A 22,059-nucleotide genomic window follows, 5' to 3' on the forward strand; every position below is an offset into this window, starting at 1 on the left:
TTGGAAATTCTCTACTGGATGCTGTTTTCAAAATTTTTTTTTTACCCCACTGTTTACCAGCAATGGTAATACAGCTTTACAGGAAGAAGACATTCCAGAGCCCAATAATGTCCATTATTGATCGTCTGCCTGCAGAAGGACACTCTGTTGTTCTGTTGCACACCCCGCTGCCTGGGGTACTGTTGAACGCAGAGAGGCAGGTGTGGGGGCTAGGCGGAAGATGGGCGGGGGCAGCAGGCTGCTGTTGCAGCCTGGGGTCACTCCGTGTCTGGGTCATGTCGTACAGGGAACTGTTTGCTTCTTCTGTCAAGGTGATCAGAGCTCCAGCCAAACAGTCCACACTCCCTCCCAGCTCCCAATGGACAGTCTGGGGGTCCCTGAGGACTGGGTTGGGAAACACTGGTGTAGATTTACGCCCCGGGCCCATAACGCTGAGAGGTTCATTACAGGCTGGCTTCAACTCTTGCTGTTAAATTTGGCAACGGAGAGTGTGCAGGGAATGTGGGAGCCCCAAGAAGCGAGTGCGTGGCCCTCGTAGCATGGGTGCGATCACCCCCAGATTAAACGCAGCGGCAGGGTCTGTGGCGTAATCCAGCTGGCCCGGTCGCTCACACTGTTTTTTTCCCAGCCTCTCGATTTCCCAGAGTACCCTGCTCCCCACCCCCCCGTAATTCCGTCAGGAATAGCCGTGTCGAACACAGAGGCTGCTGGGCCAGCGTTAACAGGGCCATCTGTCTTTTGACTGTTGTTATTGTCAGGTATCCTCTAAATGTCCCACTAATATATACCTCAGTGTTGTGAGCTTTTATTTTCATTTTACTGTGTATGACTCTAACTAGGAAAGGAGACCCATGATGTTTTAAAGTGTTAAAAAACATTCTCGTAATACAGCGGAATTCACACATTTCTGTTTTCTAAGTAATAAGAAAGACGACGGTACGTCTCTGTGCTGATGTGAATGAAGTGTTTCTCACATTGATGTCATCTCGTGGTATTTGCTAATTTCCTCTCTCCCTCCTCAAATCTCACAGTGCTTATTTGATGTGCAAGTCTCATGCTCAGTTTCACTATGAGAATTTGTTTACTATTGATGCCATCCTGATTCCCGAGAAATTATGTGTGGGGGGGGGGAGCCGTGACCTCAACATGTCTTTATCTTTCTTAATCGATCGTAGTTTGTGGAGTACAGAGGTAGATCTTTTCTCTGTGCATCCTATACTAACTGGAATGTCACAAGCTCTATGTTCTTCTAAAAACCACAGCTGTGTGTGTGACGACGGTTGGATTCCTATGAAGTCATCTGATGAGAAATGCTTTTGTGTTTGTGTGGAAATTTTACGACTTGTGCTGCTGCTCAGTGGCCGGCACTGTTGCATAACACCTGCTGTGCTGGAATCCTACCCCCTCTCCATATGTGTTGCATGGGGGTCCTTTCAGTTTCCTCACAAAGTTCAAAAAGATGTTGTTTGGTAAATGGCATCCCAAAAATGTTGTGTGCGTGTGTGCGTGCGTGCGTGTGTGTGTGCGTGCGTGTGTGTGTGTGTGAGCGTGCATGCGTGCGTGTGTGTGTGTGCGTGCGTGCGTGCGTGTGTGTGTGTGCGTGCGTGCGTGCGTGTGTGTGTGCGTGCGTGTGTGTGTGTGTGTGAGCGTGCGTGCGTGCGTGTGTGTGCGTGTGTGTGTGTGCGTGCGTGCGTGTGTGTGCGTGTGTGTGTGTGCGTGCGTGCGCGTGTGTGTGCGTGTGTGTGTGTGTGTGTGCATGCGTGCGTGTGCGTGTGTGTGTGTGCGCGTGTGTGTGTGCGCGCGCCCTGCAGCAGACTGGCATCTTATCCTTTTGCCTGTGCTTTTTGGGATCAGTTCCAGGCTTTTTGTGATGGTGCACGAGATAACCAGTTGGTAGAGAGATGAATAGTGGAATTTCTTATGTTTTTTTCTGCTTTTTTAAGAGCTATGATGCTTAAATGCATACGCAGATCCGGGGCGGGGGGTGTATCAAGGGGTGGCTATGGCCACCCTAGACTGAAACCTGGTCTGACATTGGCCACCCCCCCATCGTATTTGCATTTCAGTTAAATCAAACTTTGATTAAAAAAAACCTCTTTTATTACGTAACTGTTGCTCTCTGTCCCTGATGATATACTGATAAAGAATGAGCTCATGGTGCTGCTGAACTAAATGTGCTCTCAGAACAGGAGTCATGCAGAAGTTTGGGAGTCTTGTTCTTAGTGTAAGCCTGTTACCTTCACTGCAAGAAATTTATAAATGAAATGTGTATTTGATAATTCCATCACTGCCTGAATTATCAACAATGTCGAGCTGTAGCGTTTAGGGACCTTAAATATCCCCTTATTTTATAGGTGCCTTTTTATATATATATATATATATATATATATATATATATATACAGTCGAACCTCGTTACTACGTACAAGATGGGATATCAAAAACATGTACGTTATAAGCATAGAACGTTGTAACCACTTAGTGCAAGATGGATGAAAGAACTCACGAAATATCCATGTAAATGATAAAACTTTAATAGAACAGACCCTTAAATTGACTACAAAACAAACAAACACATTATTACTTGTTAAATAATTCGACAAAGCTCATTTGGATCCTTGAAATTTTCCTTAAATTACTCACGATTACTTAGTGCCGGCCGGCGATAAACGGCAACGAAAATACACAATGGCTGCTCAAAATGGATTTTTAAAATAAACATTTGCATCCAAATTGGCATTTGGCCTGAAAATATTAATGAAATATTGGTCAAATTAAATCATAAAATCCTTTACTTCCATTATTATTCTGAATTCACAATTACCGGCATGACCGGTATTTCACAAGGTTTAATAAACAAGGAATACGCACAGAGCACTTAACAAGCCATTACTACGCAGTCCAGTAACGATCGGTCAAGGCATCTCATTTAACGCAGGAAGTTACAACGCAATAGACAAATGTGCATTGTCGGGCGAAGATCAGGTAGATACAGGTAGATGTAGCTGAAGTTGTGGTGGGTGGGGAGAGCGCTGTACGTTGTAACGATGGTTAGTTTTCGTATTTTCTCTAGAAATTTGGATGTTGTATCGAAGTTTACGCTGTAAGGGTGTACGCTGTAAACAATGGCTGCTATTGGAATAATACATAGGCTAAAAACGGGAATTAGAAACCTGTACATTGAAAAGGTGAAAACGTTGTATCCGGAGTACGTAGTAACGAGGTTCGACTGTATATATATATGTGCTACCCCAAAATGACCACCCAACTGAAATTTTTCTGACTTAATGCCATGCTAGAACCGGCATCCCATGTTTCCTGTTCTACTTGCTGCAGGCCATGGATGGTGTTCTGCCACAGTAAGGGCATGGTCTGAGAAGCTCCGTCAGCCAGCCATGCCTCGAGCCGGAGCCTGATGCATATTCAGCCCGCGCCTCCTGTCATGGACGGGGACGACTTCCTGCACCCGGAGGGCCCTCAGCTCGAGGGGGGCCTGTATGGCCTGGCCAGCTCGTCGCTGCTCCACATGCCCATGCAGGTATACCTGGAGTTGAACCATGGGCTCTGTCATGTTTGTAATTAGAAATTGCAATTGGAAGCTCTTTAATTACCGGTGCCCACTGAAGGATAACTGAAGTGTATTTTCATATATTCTGTTCCTGGGAAGCCACGTGAACCGATTCTGGGTCAGAGTCTTCCTTGAATGCCAGGGGTTAATTTATTGAGCACATGAACACACAATAATGTTGTTTTAAACAATTAACAGAGTTATTCCAGAACCTGGGGTATTTGCCAGCCAAACGGCCTACTGGCCAGACTTTTAGAAGTAAAGGTCATACTGGTATCTTGGTTGTGGGCGCTACTAGCCTCTGGGTTGCGATGGTGGCCCCGAGAGAAAATCTGTGATTTTTGTGGGACAAATGGAGGCAGCGTGTGGCACAAGGTCGCCGGTTTAATCCCAGCCTCAGCCCGTTTGCGGGTCCTTGAGCAAGGCCCTTAAGCCCCAGCTCCCTGGGCTCCCCAACAGGGGGCTGTCCTTCGCAGACAGCTTGCTCTACAAGAGCAAGTTGAGGGAGGCGTAAAGAATTTCCCCACAGGGACAATAAAGGATTGATTTTTATTATTATTATTATTATTATTATTATTATTGATTTATTATTATTATTAAATAGCCTGCCTCTAGACACAATACAGCCAGCACCATGAAACAATTACAAACTCAGAAACAAACTCATTTCTGGGAACGCATGCAGTGCTCATGCAAACACAGCATAGGTGAACTTTTTTAAACATACTACAAAATCTTGAAAAGCGATAATCATTAAAATTGCAATACTCAATTTTTTCTGTGACAGAGTAAAAATGTTTTAGCATAACTCCCTGTGCTGTAATGTTCATATATTGAATAGAAGGTAAGAAAAAGCCTGATCTTAATCTAGCTGACTAACGACGTATGAATTGCATGTGCATAACATGCCCTACGATATACTACCCGTTTTTCGAATTCAGTACAACATACCCCACCTCGCTTTGTGATGTCATTCATGAAGTACCATTTTTTACGCCAGTGGAATATCAGCATCTTGAAGTTCCATACTTTTGATTGCGCAGGATTAAATACCAGGCCTTGTCTTGGGGCTCATAGTAGGTCAGAGGGTCTGTAGCCATCATTCATCTGCCAAAGCTGAGCTTCCTGGAACCCCCCACCCTGCGGTTATGGCCTGTTTCACTCATACCCTCCCACATGCCCTGGGTGTCCCTTTGTACCCCCTGTGTGCACTCTTCCCAGATTACGATGTTTTACTGCACGCTTTCTCTTACCTTAGCTCTCCCCCGTGTATCCGCAGTCCCAGTCGGTTCACGCTCTCTCTGGTCTTTGCCATGTCGTGCTTTAACCAGCTTTTTTCCCCCCACTCCAGAGTCAGATCTACCCCACTAATTCCTGGAGATTCCCGCCGCAATCTGCATACAACTTGACCAGTTCTATGCAATCTGGAAACCAGTAAGTATAGAGATTGTTCTGAAACTTGCTACCTCCATCGCCTTCGGTCTGTTTAGGCTTTCCCCTGCCTTTGTCTGAAAAAACGGCGGCAGTATGAAGAGGTCTTTTTCTTGATGGCTGTCAAAAGCTTGTTTTACTGCCTGCGAACCTTTGACTTTTGTAGGCGGTGTGAGTTACAGTCCGGTAATCGGCTACTTTTTTTTGTGGCACCCGTGTGGATATCAGCGTATTGTCTCACGCATCATGCTGTCTCAAAAGTCTTATTTATGAAGAAAGAATGGGAATTACTGGGAGTTTCTTTTCTTCAGCTGGCCTTCAAGACACAGAGTGTCCTGATGAGCGAACTTTCACGATCAACCGGTCTGACACGTCAGGACCTTTGCTCTGGATACCCTGCAGTGGGATGTAACTACCCTGTTGCCAGTCTTTATGTCTTCAGTAACCTATTTTTTCATGGCACCCTGTCCTGGGTGTGATCGGCGACCTCCCCCACCCCTTCAAGTGGCACTACAGCCCAGTCATGCGATTTTTTTTTTTTTATCTTCTAGGTATGTGGAGAACATAAGGCCCCTGGTTTTGGGAATACATTAGTGGATTCAGGAGGTGGGCGTTTGTCCCAGATAGAAGAAGCCAAACTAAATGAGACGCCAGTGCTTTTGTTCTTTGAAAATCTCCTGAGCTATTTTTCGTATTACGATAGTGATAGTTCGGAATTCTGTTCGGAATTCTGGCTCTTTGTTGCATTTTGCTTTCTCTGCCCCTGTATCTTCTTCTGCCCCCACTTATTATTCTGCTCTGTTCTCTCTCAGCCCTGCATTCTCGAAACCCTTTCGGCTATTGGCTACACCAACTCCAGACTCAGTACTGCATAGGAAAGCATTTCGGTGAAGCGGCATAGACCTCAACCCAGACTGTCATGTTGTGGCCGCTGGTGTGGCCTCTGGCTTTAATGCAGGGCCTTCGGGTACATTACATTAAAGTGGTGTTCCAAATGCCTGGAGCAGATGGCAGTTTTAGACATTGCCCTGTGGACGTTGCCATCTGAGTGTTTTGACACGTCAGCCCCCCACAGGAACGGTGGCCGTACTGAAGCTGCACTTGGTTTTGACAAGAAGTTCACCAGCCTGACAGGTCAGCAGCGGGGCTGCTTCCTGAACCACAGTTGGATTTTCTTCCTCCCTCGATAATGACTTTATAACGACATTTTACCCCTGAAGAAGGGGGGATTGGCCATTTGTAGAGTTTGTCACAGAGGTAGGAAAGTATAGTGTGAAAGGGGTGTCGTCATTTGCCAAAATTCCTGCCCTTTAATGAAGAGTTATATCTCTAAAGGTTTGGTCAGGAGGTCATTGTATGAGCCAATGAAAAGGACGAGAGGTGTCCATTTGTTAGGGTGCTTAATCCCTATTGTTGTTAGAGAAGAGCCCGCAGACCTCCTCCTCGAGCAGTGCTTAAGCTCAATTTCCAGGCCAGAGAAGCATGCCATGGACCACCTTCAGGTGGAACCCAGAAGCTTACATGTTCCTCCTTTTTATGTGTGAAGAGAACAACCTTCATGCGAAAAAGCCTGCAGTGTTTCGTGGTGACTTGCAACGTGGAAGTGTGCCAAGTGTAGTGATTTCTGAGCAGTGTTATCATGGTGTGATATTACTACCTTACCCTGATAGGCTTGTTTACCCTGAGTCAAAGCGAAACTACAGTCGCCTAGCTGCCTTTCTGCGGACATCTGACTGAGGTAATGGAAATTGCTCTTTTACGTTAATAAATACTCTGTAAATGGATGTAGGCTGTCACTGTAGCGCTTCGTTCCATCTTTCGGGGTAAAAATTGGACTTTCCTAGTCTAAAGCTAGTTATTTTCCATGAGGAAGTGATTCTCTTAAACGATGCTGCAATTGTTTTCTGAGATGGCTGTCATGTGACCGGAGTGCTGGAAGATTACGACGTGGGGTGGCTTGCTGTGTGAATGCGAGGGGGTTGTCACAGCCAGAGTCCAGCAGAGGTGACCTCCCTGACCTATGGGGATGGGAAACGGTCATGATAGCATTGGGGTGACCGATGGCTGTCCTTGATTTGAGCCGGCGTGTCACGTGACGGTAAGGGCAGAGTGACGTGCGGAATCAATTGGCAGCAATAAACTGGGAACCTTGTGAATCTGCAGTGCTATTTATAGGCTCAAGGCTTCGAGGTTATTGCCAGCCGGCTTGAATATTGTGTAATGACAGGCAATAATGTGACGTGCCTACGGGCTGAATGCTATTGTCAGTCTGGGAGGCAGCGGTAGGCAAGTAGGGAGTGCAGGGGATCGCAGGGGATCGCCTGGAGGCCACGGGGAGCAGTGAGGGCCCACAGGGCTGGCCATGCGGGCAACGTTGTGATGAAGGAACCTCTGTGAGTGTTTGCCACTCCTGCCTCGTGTGTTCCACGAGTTTTGTTGTTGCCAACGAGGGGCGTGTCCATAGGTCACACCAGCGTGACATGCCTGTGTCTGACCAGCTGTTCTGTTATGTGTCTCTCTCTTAGGCAATACCACTCAAGTCCTGCTTTGGATATGCACCCGGAAATATTCGACGACGTGGATTTCACAAACTTTAGCCTGCCCACCAACGGAGACTTTTCTCAGGTGAGTGCTGAGAGATCCTGCTCTCGCTCCCGCCGTCCATCTTTGGTGACTCATAATGCTCACTGGCGCTTGCTGTCAGTCCCCCTCCTGTCCCTTGCAGAGAGTTTCTGACTCCTTTTGTTTTTTTTCCCCTTCTGGATTATAGAAGTGCTCTTAGGAAGCAATGTGGTCTGATTTATATTTCACCGCTATCCACCCACCCTCACCTTCCCTCCCACCTTGTACTAATAACGGTATTTACTGTAATAGCAGTCCCCATGCCAGCCTGAATTGTGGTCACTGCCTCTGGTTTGAACTATCTTTTTGCTGGCTTGACTTGTAGCGGTATTAATAGCTAATGTGTGCACGCTGTAGTTGGTCCTGAGCGCTGAACGGTGTGTAGGAAGGGAGATCACAGGGCGCTGATTAGTGCTGGGTGATATGGAAAAATCATATATCGCCATATAGATTAATTTAAATCACGATAACGATATATATCACGATATACCACAATTAAGTACGTTTTCAGTTATTCTCTGAAAAGTTTGACAAAAATATCATTGCATACTTTTTTTTGCAACTTTATTTTGAAGTTACATTTAACTGAACTGTCACAAATGAGAAAAATACATTTTTTTATCCACATCATAGTTATTTAAATAGTATTATCAAAATAAACTCTATTTAAAAAAAAAATTTAAGTGCACAACCATTTTTTAAGGCATTAGCCATGAATAAAAGTGCAAACATAAAAGGCTACTTTGTAAAAGTAGAAAAAATGTCTGTCAAATTTAGAGGTTGAGTGCAAGGAAGACAAGTTGGTCAACTGTGTTTGGCTTAAGACATGACCTCTTACATGTGATGATGTTCCCATTCGCACTGAAGGCCCTTTCAGATGAAGAACTAGTAGCGGGAATGCATAAGTACTTCTTGGCGAGCCTGGCCACTGATGGGAAACTCAACTCATGCTGCCTCCACCATTCCAGAGGGTCGGTCTCCGAGTCAGGCCCAGGTGCCTGAAGATACATGGAGAGCTCCAGTTCAATGGATGCTCTGCTTGGCTGGGAGTGGGTGGTACCTTGACCTGCCTTTTTGAAGTAGCTACCCAAACTCTTCTTTGTTTTCTTTGTGGGATGGGGACAGGGAAGCTCTGGATTATCTTCAGCAGCTGGGGGTGAAATGGAGGCTGCTTCTGTTTGTGCACTTTCAGCTGCCGCCATGTCCACCAGCTCTGCTGCAGCTCTCATTTTTATGAACTCCACCCTCTCTTCCTTCATGTAGGCTGTCTTAAACCGTGGGTCAACAAGTGTCGCCATGTCCAGAAGGTTGTTGGTGGTATGGTCATCATACTTTTCATTAAGGTACTTGAGAATGCCCTCTTTTATTGCTTTTGTGAGCTCTGTATTCCCATCCTTCTGGCTGAGGATTTCGTTGTTAAAGAGGTGCAGTTCCGGCTTCAGAAAAGATACGCTGACATACTTCTCCCCCGACAAAGCATCAATAAACTCGAACAGTGGACCCAGTGCTGTGTTTAAGGACTCTAGCACCACCATGTCTTGCCAGCTTGGCACCAGGTGTCTTGCCTAAGTCAGATAGCAAGCAAAGAAAATGGGTTACTTTCATGAGGTGAATCTAGGCTACAAACAATTCAGAATCCACAATGAAAAGAATCAGTGTGTAATGTCCAATGTCCATGTCTCCTTGTCTGCAAGGAGGACCTGTGAAAGAGCTTTCTCCTGTTCAAGGAACCTCTCTATTATCTGCTGCCGAGAGCCCCATCTTGTAGGGGTTTCAGTGATGAGCTGATGGGGAGGCAAGCCCAGCACTGCTTGTGCCTTAGCCAAGTCACGTTTTCTCTTCCATGAGTTGGAGAAGGCACTGACCACCTTTTTGACTCCAACTGCACGTTCCACAGCCTGCTTTGTAGATGCTGGTGTGAGAACTTTCAGAGCGTTCTCTGTTTGGATCAAATGGAAAAGTATGTAATTTAATAACATATTTTGACATTTTAACTTGATCATGTATTCCTTAACCAATTTATGGATTTATTTAACATTTAACGTATGGTAATACAACTAGATCTGTGGGCAGCTAGTATTCAGTTTTTGCCATAACAGGTAAAATAATAAATAATGAATAAAATGTAGGCAAGTATAACTTGTTCAATAATAATGTCTTGTACATCAAACATAACACAGGATAACCAAACTAATCTCAATTCACTAATATTTTTGCTGTTAGTATAGTATTCCCATTGCAATATTACACTAGGCAATTTTTAGATTGTTTTACACTTACCAATGGCTAGCTGTAGACGATGACCAAAGCACTGTAGCCGTTCCCACTCATTCAGTTCCATTGCAGAGATGTTGTTAGTGGCATTATCCGTGGTGACACAGACAAGGTGGCATTCTTGCAATCCCCATGACTCCAGTGCATCTCTCAGACCTAGATAGATAAATACTTTATTAAGGGGTCTCACTCGGAATTACTACAGTAAAAATGACAGAACAGTAAACTAAAAGTACATCATACAAATTACTGCACGAGTAACGCACCTTGGGCTATCATGGCTCCCGTGTGGTCATCTGGAAAGTACACAGTCTGTAAACAGCGAGCACAGAGGATCCCGTCTTTGCTGATGTAATGGATGGTTACGCTCATGTAGGGCTGCGTAGCTCTGCTCGTCCACAGGTCAGTTGTCAAGGCATAATGGACCACACTGCGAACATCCTTCTCTACTTCGGCCCGGCATGCGTTATATAAGCGAGGCAACTCGACTTTACTGAAGTGCTTACGACTGGGCATAACGTACCTCGGGTCAAGGACTTTGACGAGGTCTCGGAAGCTACTCTTCTCAACTGCATACACGGGGGTCATGCCTTTACAAATGTAATGCAAGATGGCACATGTGATTTCTTTATGGCGCTGGGACGTTTTTTCATACGGTGTGCTTTTTATGAAAGACTCTTTAATTTTAGGCTGGCTATATTTTTTCTCGCCACTTGTTTCACAACTTTCTTTACGTCGCATTTCTTCTATTCTCCCGTATTCTTTTTCGTGGACCTTCTTCAAGTGGTAAAAGAGGTTTGTTGTGTTAGCGTCGGGCGCAGAAACAGTCTTTTGGCAGAGTTTGCACATGACTGTCTTCTGCTCCGTGTCGGAGCTCTTGAAGCCAAAATGCAACCAAATCACTGACGTACCCCCACGTTTCAGTAAAAGTACTTCTTGGGATGCTGCCTGCATAGCAGTTTCAGTTTGTTGCGACTCCGGGCATTCATCTTCAACCTCTTGCTTCTCCATCACTCACAAGTTAACTAGTGTAAAGCATGTCGCAACAACGTAAAGCGTCATGTCGCAAAACGACAAGACGGAGTTACTTTGCGAAAAAGTTTTTTTTTAAAGTTCATTTTTATTCTTGATTATCACTTATATAAAGGGTAGAGTATGCATTGCATAGCGACAAGACATTATCATACATTTGTCATAGCCTATTTAATGCAATATTTTCTTTAGTAATTGATAAAATTAGGTTAGAAACGATAGAAACGATAGAAGAGAAATAGGACGATAGACACTTTTCTATCGTCCCCACGATATATATCGTCTTATACTACGGGACCGTTGAATGCTTGAATCTGATTGGCTGACGAACGTTCTGAGGTGTGCAATTATTTTCAGATAAACGCACGGCGAACGTAGTTCCAGGTAGCTCTCTTGACTGTATTACAGTTCCATATCACTTCGCATAGTTAACTGTAATAACGGAAATTAGCATACAGTACCTATACAGCACACAGGACTAACAAAAACAACAACATGACAGACGATTTTCCGAAAGTAAATTTTAATATTTACGGTGAATATGAAACTTTCAACAACTGGGCTGCAGCAGTATTAGTTAGCCTAGTGTACCAACTTAAAGGCTACACATGACATTTCTCACTAGCGAGGTAATAACAGCGCTGCATCTTAAAGCAGACTTACAGTTTAGAGACGGTGCTTCAGAACACTGTTGAGGGACACACAGAGGTAGCCTAATTCATACAAGCTCTCTCTCTGTTTCTCTTTCTCTGTGTCTCTGTCTCTCTCGCTCTCTTTCTAATAACTTCATTATTAACTGCATTAGTCTGCTATCAACGGCTCAAGCCTCCATTGCCAGCTTTAAAATGACGTTTTGGAACTAGCAAAAGAGTCGTTGGATGAGATGCGGAAGAAATAATCCTACTCACAATAGCGATTTAAGTAGAAAAACCGGACGAATCCCTTGATCCCTTCTCCGCTTCGCGTCGTGGCCGCATTACCACCTCGGGTGTGCATTATTTTCTAATAATTCAACGGCCCGTCGTCAATTATTCCTTACATATCGCCCAGCACTAGCGCTGATGCAGTGTTGTACCCAGTACTTAACTGGTGCCAGATCCTGTCAGAATGCAGTCCAACTGCTCAGTTTTTGTCTGTCTGCATTCCGACATTTGCATGGATCCAGCAGCCAAAAAAACAGACAATAACTTAAATAAAATAACCATGTGTTTAAAATTTCAGATAAATTTTCACTCAGTTTCGCATCTTTTATTAGTTTAGATGTATTCTTAAAAATACGTAGCATCTTTTCTACATTGTTTTGTACGTATTCCAGGACCTGTGCTTGCCTCAGTACCCCTCCTCTCTCATATGCTGAATGCATTCTGAATGACAAACGAAGCACTTACCATAGCGGGGGTCCCTCCTGATTGACTGCAGGCCTCCGTCCGCCAGGGCTCGCTGATTTGTGTGACACGTGGCATCATGAATCCGGCAGCTGGAGTCTTGTTTCCTTTCACCTTTTATTTTCTCTTTGTTTTGCCATTTTCTGAGGCTGTATCTGTGATGAAGCGATCTGAATCCCCGGCTCGGTGGATGTCTCCATGCTCTTGCGGGTGCCCCGAGCCACATGGTTACTCACGCAGATGGCTCCTTCTGCGTTCCCTACTCAAGTTGGTTGTGTGTGTTCTGTTTTTGATTCTCGCCCTGTTTTGTCATCTCACCGGTGTGAGAAGTGCACCAATGAATTGTTGCCCTTTGTTGTATGTGAGCGTGATGCTCTATCAGGATTTCCTCTTATTGTGAAGAGCCACTACGCACGCTGTTTACAGGATGTTCGCGCGCACAGTGAAAACAGCCTCGATTAACCTCCATTTCAGCCTTAAGGAGTTGAGGTCGGCGTTTGTACATTCCGGTCATCTGCTCTCATGTATGTGAAGGGCCTCGCGTTTGCCTGGGAATTCTGGCTTAGCTGCAGGCCATAAGGGCGAGCAGGAGCAAGGCCAGAGGAGATGCCGGGCTGACTCATCCTGCCTGGTCGGCAGGGGGCCCTGTTCCCACCACAGGCCAGCATCTCGCTGCCAGTGACTCACCCCACTTTTCGCGGTATGCCTCCACTGGCTGGCTGTCGACTCCCCGGCAACGGCAAAAGCCACGGCTGATTCGTGGTAACGAAAAGACAGGTCGTGGCCTGGCGAGGGTGAGCACAGCGGGCAGGAAGCCGCTGAGTTTACCACGGAGGGGAGGAGAGCGAGAGGTAGCGTTTCAGGCAGCGACAAGCAGTAGTAATGTCAATAGTAACCGAGAATAGTGATCTAAAACACTGAGAAGCAGTCGCACCGTGGGAGTAGCGCGCTTGTGCTAAATGGTTTCACTCTGGAGGCACTCGGGTGACTTTCCGCGCACGTGCATCAGGCTTCATACTGCCCAGCCAGTGAAGATCAGGCTTAGGTGAGCCCACTGGTGCCCCCCACTGCTTCCATCAGAGTACTGCTACAGGTAAATGCGTGGGTGCTGTGCCGAGTTCACGGAAGGTTTCTGGGAGTTCGCTGGCTGCTTGCTGCTGTGGTTTTCGATGGCTGTGATCTTTACGCGGCTGTGATGTTGTTTTCAAGTGTTAACATGAGGAAATGAGCTTTCACAGAGGTCCGGTTCTCTTCTCCCTCAACCCCCCCCCCTCTCCCCGGGGACAGTTCCATTGATCGTATGAGGGGAGGCAGTGACTCGTCTGCACGGAGGTTTGGACCGCGGTGGGGGGGGGCTGCATTCCCGTCCGTGATGCTCCCCCGTCCTCGCCGCTGTGGCGCCGCATCCCGGCCTTCACTGAGTTATCAACTGAAATGACTCTGGCGGACTCTGAAGGGTCCGGTAAATTTACCGCATCTGGTAAATAAGAATCTCCCTCCCCCCAGCCGTGTTACTGGGTTCCCGTCCCTGACACACACACCTTTCTGTTAGGAGGGCCTGTCATCCAGGAAAGCCCCATGAATCCTGGAAGTAGCGGCTGACCGCGGGATGTGAGGCAACTTTCAGGCAAAGGGCAGCACCTGGCAGAGAGGAAGTCTGTCCCACGGAAGTCGGTGGCACATGGCACGGTTCATGGTCAAAAAGCAGCATCCAATAGGTGCTAAAGGGGTTTCTGACCAACTGTTACACCGTGTAGAAAAGGCCAGCCAAGGGCTTTAAAGATGGCAGAGTCACGCGTGAGGAGCCATGATTTAGGCGAGTGTAGGAGTCACGGGAACAGAGAGGGAGTCGCACTGTTTACACTAATAATGCGGTTGAGTTACACCATATTCAGAAAAATGGGCTTTACTGCCAGTAATTTCAGTCACTTACCAACGAAGGCATCATTTCCTGAAAGCTCCTCCCCTCCCCTCCCTCTCTCCCTCCCTCCTCGGCTCACACTCACTGCCAGCGGGCCAGACCGCGCTCAGAGCGAGCGAGCAAGTGAGCCCCTATGCAGATAGCCAGCACTCCCCTGGCAGCAGGAAGCTTCCCGCAGGGCCGGCGAGGCAGAGGCGCCGTGCGTGCGGCTGCGTGCCTGCCGGGACAGGACAAGACGGGGGGTGGACAGACCCCGGCAGAGAGAGAGGGAGAGAGACGCATGACTTCTTGCTCGCACTTTCACCCGCAGCTCGGCCAGCTTCCCAACAGCATTAGGACTCATGTCTCAGATGCAGCTTTGGAGTAAACTTTATTCTCAGCTGGGACTGCCTCTCCCTAAGGTACCGGCCGGCCTGCCTGCGGCGGCCTGCACTGCTCTGTCATTTGTGATCTTTCTCTGTAGCTGTTACCATGACGCTGACTGGAAGTTCATTAGGCATAGTTGTGTTAAGGCTCATATTGTGTCTTTTTCTTGTGGGGTGGGGGCGGGTGCTGTTTTCAGGGTTAATATTGAAGCTCGTCCTGACCGCCACTTTACTTCCTCGTTTGCCAGCTGGCAAAGAGCGAAGTTCACACGTAGCTAAATACATTAGTGCTTATCGAGCTCGGGCTACCTGCTTGTTATCGCAGCCGGCCGGCCAGCCACCAGGGGTAGGGGCAGCCGGTGCAGGACAGCGACCGCCGCACTCCCGCAGTAACCGGCCCTGAAAGTGCTGCATGTGACCGAGAAGGGACACGTCCCCCGGTTTTGCCCGTGGTTGAATTCCCAGTAGACAAAGCCTACTTCCCGTATGGAACCTGACGCGGGGAGTGGCCTGCCTCAGGCACGCTCGCTACTGTAAGACTGACGTGGGGTTTTCGTCACAAATTTCACCTGACTGTCAGTTCTCATGAAGAGGGCAAACATGGGAGCCCCGAGATTGACAGTTGGCTGCTGGGAGGTATGGCCTCACTGCCTGAGAGATGCTGTGCTCTCTCCTTGGGCCTCGGGGCCCCTAAACTGTTTTAGCTGTGAGAGGGAGGAGGGCTCTGCACGTTCCTGGAAGCTGGAGGCAGCAGTTTCCACCGTTCCATCACACTTGTGACAGGGTACTTGGGGGGGCATTATCAAGGGCTGTTATTCGTCTGAGCGGGGGTCCCCAGGAATTCTGGCTGCAGACCTTAATTTACCCATAAAGGAAGCGGGGGGTGGGGATTTGATTTTGTCAACTTACAGTTTGAAGATGTTATCTTCAGAAGGGGAGATGCAGGTTTTCATTTAGCTCTGGCAGATTTGAAAATATCATTTTTATAACGGTAGTTCTGTGTGTGAGTGTGTGTGGGTGGGGGTGGATGTATGTGTGTGGAGAAATTAAGTTTCTGTTCTGGTCACTTTACCCATCCGTTAGTTTTGTTCACTTTTTCCTTTCCACTCTTAGCTTTAGAGCCTGATCTAATGATGTGTGTTCAGGGGTTACCTGCATGGAGACCACCATGACAACGTGGAGGGTTTAAAAAAAATGAAACATTGATTTACTGTAAACCAGTCAGAGTTTCCACCCGATCACGTCTTTACCCATCCGGTGGCATTGACTGCTCCCCTGGCCTTATCCGGCCAGCCACAAAGGGCAGCGAGTTCGTGTGTGTGTGTGTGTGTGTGTGTGTGTGTGTGTGTGCGCGCGCATGTCACAGCTGGCTCTGTGGTTGCTGTGACCGTTCTGTTTGCTGGAAGCGGGTCCCAGTCACTGCAGAGACACGCACACTGCGCCAGTGGCTTTTAGGGCTCTGCTTAAGAAGCGTGTCAGCCTGCTTGCCTGATCAAGCTGTCCAGCAGTATTGTCACAACAGCGCAGTATTATTCACTGGTGTCTCGCTGGCACAAAGATGGCAGAACCCGATTGCGTGAAGGAGCGCACAGGGTGATGTCATCAGGGTGCAGGGTGATGTCGCCGTAGCGTCGGTTGGGGAGCTTGTCGTCAAGGGGCGCGGCCTGGCAGCCGGGGCACAAAGAGTGCTCTGTCCTCAAACGGCACCGCTTACCCAGACGTGGCACCCTGGCACTCACAGAGGCATGTGGCCCGGTCACGTAAGTGGGCGTCTGCCACACTTTCACAGTAGTAATGAAATGCATTGGCAGCGTTATAAAACTGCCAAATTTTCTCTCTCTATATTTACATACTGCAGACAAATATGTGTCAATATGTAAAATAAATCATGAGCAAGTTATTGTGCTGCCATTATTTTTCATGTGGCCATTATTTTAAGGACTGGATTTTAAAGCTCTGTATGAATGAAATCAGAATGTGTAGCCCATCTCCTGGAGGGGGGGCAGAGGGAGCTAAGTAGTAGCCCCGTAGTGTTGTGCAGCCGGTTTGTAGTCGCTGATCCATTTGGCTGCTTTGACGAAGAGGAAGAGGAGGGATCTGAGTGGGAGGTCCCCTCCGGATCTTCCACACGTGCTACGTGTGCTGCCTCCCCTCCCCCCAGGGTGGCAACTGGGGGGGCTGCTAACAAGCTACTTTCGGCTCCCACTTCCTGGCGGTGGAAGGCCTGGAAGGCATGGTGGGGCCCCAGCAAGGGGGAGTCTGAGCAGCACTGGACCGTCCTGGTTCCCCATGTTGCCCCTCTGTATTTTCTGTTTGCAAACATGTTGTCATGGTGATTGTTGGAGCGTAAATCAGTGTCAGTGTGAGGATCGGGGTATAGCTCGTTCGTTTTGAAGGTGTTGCGTGAAGCGTTTTCACTGTGATCTCTCTCATCGATCAGCATCGGCATGGCGATTGACCTCTTGCTTATCCCCGAAACGACAGCTCTCTGCCAGGTATAGCCCCCCAGCCTCCCTGTCTCTTCACCAGGGATCGCAGGCTGGAAGCAGAGGGGCTAATGGCAAGTGATGACTTGGGGGAGGGGACAAAATGTAAATGAAGTGGCGATTAGCATCTGTCAGCTGGAGCTGCTTATCTCTCCTTCCCGAAGCAGCTATCATGCTCTGAGGATCTCTGCTCCATCGCTGGCACCAGACGCTTCTCATTCTTTCATTCACGTTTTTTAATTGTATGCAGAAGCCGCGGCTCCCAGATTCTGGGTCTCTTTCGAATCTCCATGATGATTTTTTTTTTCTGCCATGCAACCACCACCACCAACCGACCCCCCATCCCCCCCCCCCCCCGCCCCCCCCCCCACCCCTCGCCAATGTTTGTAGCATTTGTGTCATCAGAACAAGTATCGGCCGGGGGCAGGGGATGGTGGGGTTGGCTTACTTACAGTTATTCCATGCTTGTGCCCTGGCGTCCCAAGTCACGAGCTGCTCCCGGCAGAACTCTGGTTTCTCGGAATGATGGCAGTGGGTCTGGGAAGTGAAGCTTCCAGGAAGACAGGCCTCCCTTCAGCTTCGGAAGGGCTTCAGCTCTCCTCTGAAGGTTGGGCAATATCAGCGGACTGGTCTCTGTCTGCTGGCTGCAATGGGCAGCGTACATGCCGATTGCACAGAGTTTCTCTAAGAGCACTATTGTTGTCTATGAAGCCAGCTGGAGTTGAGAGGGAAATCGTATGCTTAGGGGAGCCTCTCCCGGAGCCACGGTCCTGGGAAGTGTGGGCACCACCTTGCCCCTGTGCTCTCATACCGCCTGTAAGGCCTGAAGGCGTGGCTCTGATGTCTGTCTGTGGTGTGGCTACGCCGTATTTTCACTTTGGTACAGAATTAGAAAAGACTTCCAAGTCCCTATGGCAGGTGCTTTTTTCATTTAAAAAATAGATTCATTTTAATATAGATTTGATGTAAGATTTCTTGCGTGAGACTAGTCCAAAAGCTTGGTATGCCAGATATGAGACTAATCACTATTGAAACGTACTTCTTTTGTTTCATGTGAGTTGAAACTGACGAACATGAAATCACCAATAAACTACGCCCATCCAATATTTTATAAAGTACAATGTGTTTGACAACTTAAGCTGTACGATTTCATGACAGAGCAGCCACTATGATAGGGACACTACAGCTTTTTGGTTGAGGTTGTTAGATTTACTGCTGTTATTAACACTAGCAACATGTTAGTGCGAACAAAAGTGTATTAAACGCAGATAGGTGGGAGTAGGAGAGTGTGAGTATTAAACGCAGATAGGTGGGAGTAGGAGAGTGTGAGTATTAAACGCAGATTGGTGGGAGTAGGAGAGTGTGAGTATTAAACGCAGATAGGTGGGAGTAGGAGAGTGTGAGTATTAAACGCAGATTGGTGGGAGTAGGAGAGTGTGAGTATTAAACGCAGATTGGTGGGAGTAGGAGAGTGTGAGTATTAAAGCAGATTGGTGGGAGTAGGAGAGTGTGAGTATTAAACGCAGATTGGTGGGAGTAGGAGAGTGTGAGTATTAAAGGCAGATTGGTGGGAGTAGGAGAGTGTGTATATTAAAGGCAGATAAGTGGGAGTAGGAGAGTGTGAGTATTAAAGGCAGATTGGTGGGCATGTGTAAAGGCAGACTGGTGGTAACACTTGGCAGTGCATCTGCAACTCTTTTATCTCCCAGCTGGAGCAGCTCTCATGTAACACACTTCTCAGGAGTTATCGACCGGTTGTCTTCAGTCCCTTTAGCACATACATGCATTTGGAATTGAGTGCACTTCACTCGCAGATTGAAAATAAACCCAGTTGTAGGTTGCTCCCTGCTCGGGGGGCAGAATGTAACCCCTGGCTTTGTTTGCGACCTCGTTTGCCCCCCACCTGAAAGCGCATCGGCTGACCGTCTGGGCCTAGCCTGGGTTTTCAAACCTGGCACTGCAAAGTTCGGGAATATCATTTCAAATAATCCTTGTGGTGGGTGATACGCCCTGCCTTCGTCACCTAAGCTGGGATCCCCTGGCGCTGTAGGATGACTGTCACCCTGGTCTGCCACGGGCCGCCGCTCAGAAAGGTCATGCCTCCTATGTCCACAGGAACTCCCCTGCATCAATGACCTCTCCAACGACTCCCTGTTCTCCTCTCCCTCTGATTCGCTTTGCGATTACCCAGACGTGGGCTTCCCGCGGCCTGACAACGCGCCCACATTGTGGGACATAAACACGCCCACGCACAGCCAGCTGCAGGTGAGGCTTTCCACGCACCCGTCCGTACCTACGAAACCTCAAGCCGCAACCCCCGCCCCCACACACACACACACACACACACGATCCCTCTCGGTCTCAGTTTGGTGATTATTTTTTGCCATTAGGTGTTTGGTTCTCCCCTCCTGGAGCCGACACCTTATCGTGGTGGAGGGGTTTGCGTGTTACAATGATCCCAGGAGCTATGTTGTCTGGGGCTTTATGCCCCTGGTAGGGTCACCCAAGGCAAACAGGTCCTGGGTGAGGAACCAGACGAAGTACGGCTCAAAAACCCCTTATGATGAGAAAAATTTTGGAACCACGTTTTCCCTTGCCCGGACGCGGGTCACCGGGGCCCCCCCCTGGAGCCAGGCCTGAGGGTGGGGCTCGATGTCGAGCACCTGGCGGCCAGGCCTACACCCATGGGGCCTGGTTGGGCACAGCCCGAACAAGGCACGTGGGTCCCCCCTCCAATGGGCTCACCACCCATGGGAGGGGCCATAAGGGTCGGGTGCGAGGTGATCTGGGCGGCGGCCAAAGGCGGGGACCTTGGCGGTCCGATCCTCGGCTGCAGAAGCTAGCTCTAGGGACATGGAATGTCACCTCTCTGATGGGGAAAGAGCCTGAGCTGGTGCGCGAGGTTGTGAAGTTCTGGCTAGATATAGTCGGACTCACCTCGACGCACGGCTTGGGCTCTGGAACCAGTCTCCTTGAGGGGGGTTGGACCCTTTTCCACTCTGGAGTTGCCCGCGGGGAGAGGCGCCGAGCGGGCGTGGGCATACTTATTGCCCCCAGGCTGGGCGCCTGTACATTGGGGTTTACCGCAGTGGACGAGAGGGTAGCCTCCCTCCGCCTTCGGGTGGGGGGACGGGTCCTGACTGTTGTTTGCGCTTATGCGCCAAACAGCAGTTCGGAATACCCACCCTTTTTGGAGTCCTTGGAGGGGGTGTTGGAGAGCGCTCCTCCTGGGGACTTCCTTGTTCTGCTGGGGGACTTCAATGCTCACGTGGGCAGCGACAGTGAGACCTGGAGGGGCGTGATTGGGAGGAACGCCCCCCCCGATCTGAACCCGAGCGGTGTTTTGTTATTGGACTTCTGTGCTCGTCACGGACTATCCATAATGAACACCATGTTCAAGCATAAGGGTGTCCATATGTGCACTTGGCACCAGGACACCCTAGGCCGCAGTTCGATGATCGACTTTGTAGTCGTGTCGTCGGACTTCCGGCCGCATGTTTTGGACACTCGGGTGAAGAGAGGGGCGGAGCTGTCAACCGATCACTACCTGGTGGTGGGTTGGCTCCGCTGGTGGGGGAGGAAGCCGGCCAGGCCTGGCAGGCCCAAGCGTATAGTGAGGGTCTGCTGGGAACGTCTGGCGGAATCCCCGATCAGGGAGAGTTTCAACTCCTACCTCCAGCAGAACTTCTCCCATATCCCGGGGGAGGCGGGGGACATTGAGTCCGAATGGGCCATGTTCCGTGCCTCCATTGTGGAGGCGGCTGACCGGAGCTGCGGACGTAAGGTGGTCGGTGCCTATCGCGGCGGTAATCCCCGAACCCGCTGGTGGACACCGGTGGTAAGGGATGCCGTCAAGCTGAAGAAGGAGTCTTATCGGGCCATTCTGGCCTGTGGGACTCCAGACGCAGCTGACGGCTACCGGCAGGCCAAGCGGAATGCGGCTTTGGCGGTCGCTGAGGCAAAAACTCGGGTGTGGGAGGAGTTTGGTGAGGCCATGGAGAACGACTTCCAGACGGCTTCGAGGAAATTCTGGTCCACCATCTGGCGGCTCCGGGCGGGAAAGCGGTGCAGCATCAACACTATTTATGGTGGGGATGGTGCGCTGCTGACCTCAGCTCAGGACGTTTTGGGTCGGTGGAGGGAGTACTTCGAAGACCTCCTCAATCCCACCGACACGCCTTCCAATATGGAAGCAGAGTGTGGGGACTTGGGGGTGGACTCGCCTATCTCGGGGGTGGAGGTCGCTGAGGTGGTCAAAAAGCTCCTCGGTGGCCGGGCCCCGGGGGTGGACGAGGTTCGCCCAGAGTTCCTCAAGGCTCTGGATGCTGCGGGGCTGTCCTGGCTGACACGCATCTGCAGCATCGCGTGGACATCGGGGGCAGTGCCTCTGGATTGGCAGACCGGGGTGGTGGTCCCCCTCTTTAAGAAGGGGGACCGGAGGGTGTGCTCCAACTACAGGGGGATCACACTCCTCAGCCTCCCTGGTAAGGTCTATTCGGGGGTCCTGGAAAGGAGAGTCCGCCGGATTGTCGAACCTCGGATTCAGGAGGAGCAGTGTGGTTTTCGCCCTGGCCGTGGAACAGTGGACCAGCTCTATACTCTCAGCAGGGTTCTGGAGGGTTCATGAGAGTTTGCCCGACCAGTCTACATGTGTTTTGTGGACTTGGAAAAGGCATTCGACCGTGTCCCTCGTGGGGTCATGTGGGGAGTGCTCCGGGAGTATGGGGTACCGGGCTCCCTTTTAAGGGCGGTTCGTTCCCTGTATGACCGGTGCCAGAGTTTGGTCCGCATGGGCGGCAATAAGTCGGACTCGTTTCCGGTGAGGGTTGGACTCCGTCAGGGCTGCCCTTTGTCACCGATTCTGTTCATAGTTTTTATGGACAGAATTTCTAGGCGCAGCCAGGGCGTTGAGGGCGTCCGGTTCGGTGACCTCAGGATTAGGTCTCTGCTTTTTGCGGATGATGTGGTTCTGTTGG

General features: G+C 49.2%; 2 protein-coding genes across 8 annotated transcripts in view; one reads left to right on the forward strand and one right to left on the reverse strand.

The window, feature by feature from the left end:
• LOC125726977 (protein strawberry notch homolog 2-like) overlaps window positions 1-22,059 on the forward strand; it is a 47,114-nt gene that overhangs the window by 8,133 nt on the left and 16,922 nt on the right. For 3 of the 5 annotated variants that reach the window (XM_049003526.1, XM_049003525.1, XM_049003527.1), the window contains 4 exons: window positions 3,336-3,537; window positions 4,919-5,001; window positions 7,524-7,623; window positions 19,199-19,348. In XM_049003526.1, the coding sequence (XP_048859483.1) occupies window positions 3,415-3,537; window positions 4,919-5,001; window positions 7,524-7,623; window positions 19,199-19,348 (456 nt within the window). In that variant the 5' untranslated portion in view covers window positions 3,336-3,414. Of the gene's footprint in view, window positions 1-3,335; window positions 3,538-4,918; window positions 5,002-7,282; window positions 7,392-7,523; window positions 7,624-14,345; window positions 14,634-19,198; window positions 19,349-22,059 lie in introns of those variants that run through there. The other 2 variants (XM_049003528.1, XM_049003530.1) reach the window with 2 other exon arrangements.
• Window positions 8,253-12,781, reverse strand: LOC125726979 (E3 SUMO-protein ligase ZBED1-like). Of its 3 annotated transcripts, XM_049003533.1 has the most exons (3): window positions 12,315-12,781; window positions 9,901-10,050; window positions 8,664-9,559 (listed from the first exon to the last, which is right to left on the reverse strand). In XM_049003533.1, exons 1-3 carry the CDS (start codon window positions 12,535-12,537, stop codon window positions 9,273-9,275), a joined length of 660 nt encoding a protein of 219 aa, XP_048859490.1. In that variant the 5' UTR covers window positions 12,538-12,781; the 3' UTR covers window positions 8,664-9,272. The 3 variants fall into 3 exon arrangements, with proteins under 3 accessions (XP_048859489.1, XP_048859488.1, XP_048859490.1); XM_049003532.1 differs by lacking the exon at window positions 9,901-10,050 and having other exon boundaries at window positions 8,253-9,488; window positions 12,426-12,781; XM_049003531.1 differs by lacking the exon at window positions 12,315-12,781 and having other exon boundaries at window positions 8,253-9,559; window positions 9,901-10,123.

The sequence above is a fragment of the Brienomyrus brachyistius genome, unplaced genomic scaffold (genome assembly GCF_023856365.1).
Source record: "Brienomyrus brachyistius isolate T26 unplaced genomic scaffold, BBRACH_0.4 scaffold82, whole genome shotgun sequence".
In the NCBI taxonomy this organism is placed as follows: Eukaryota; Metazoa; Chordata; class Actinopteri; order Osteoglossiformes; family Mormyridae; genus Brienomyrus; species Brienomyrus brachyistius.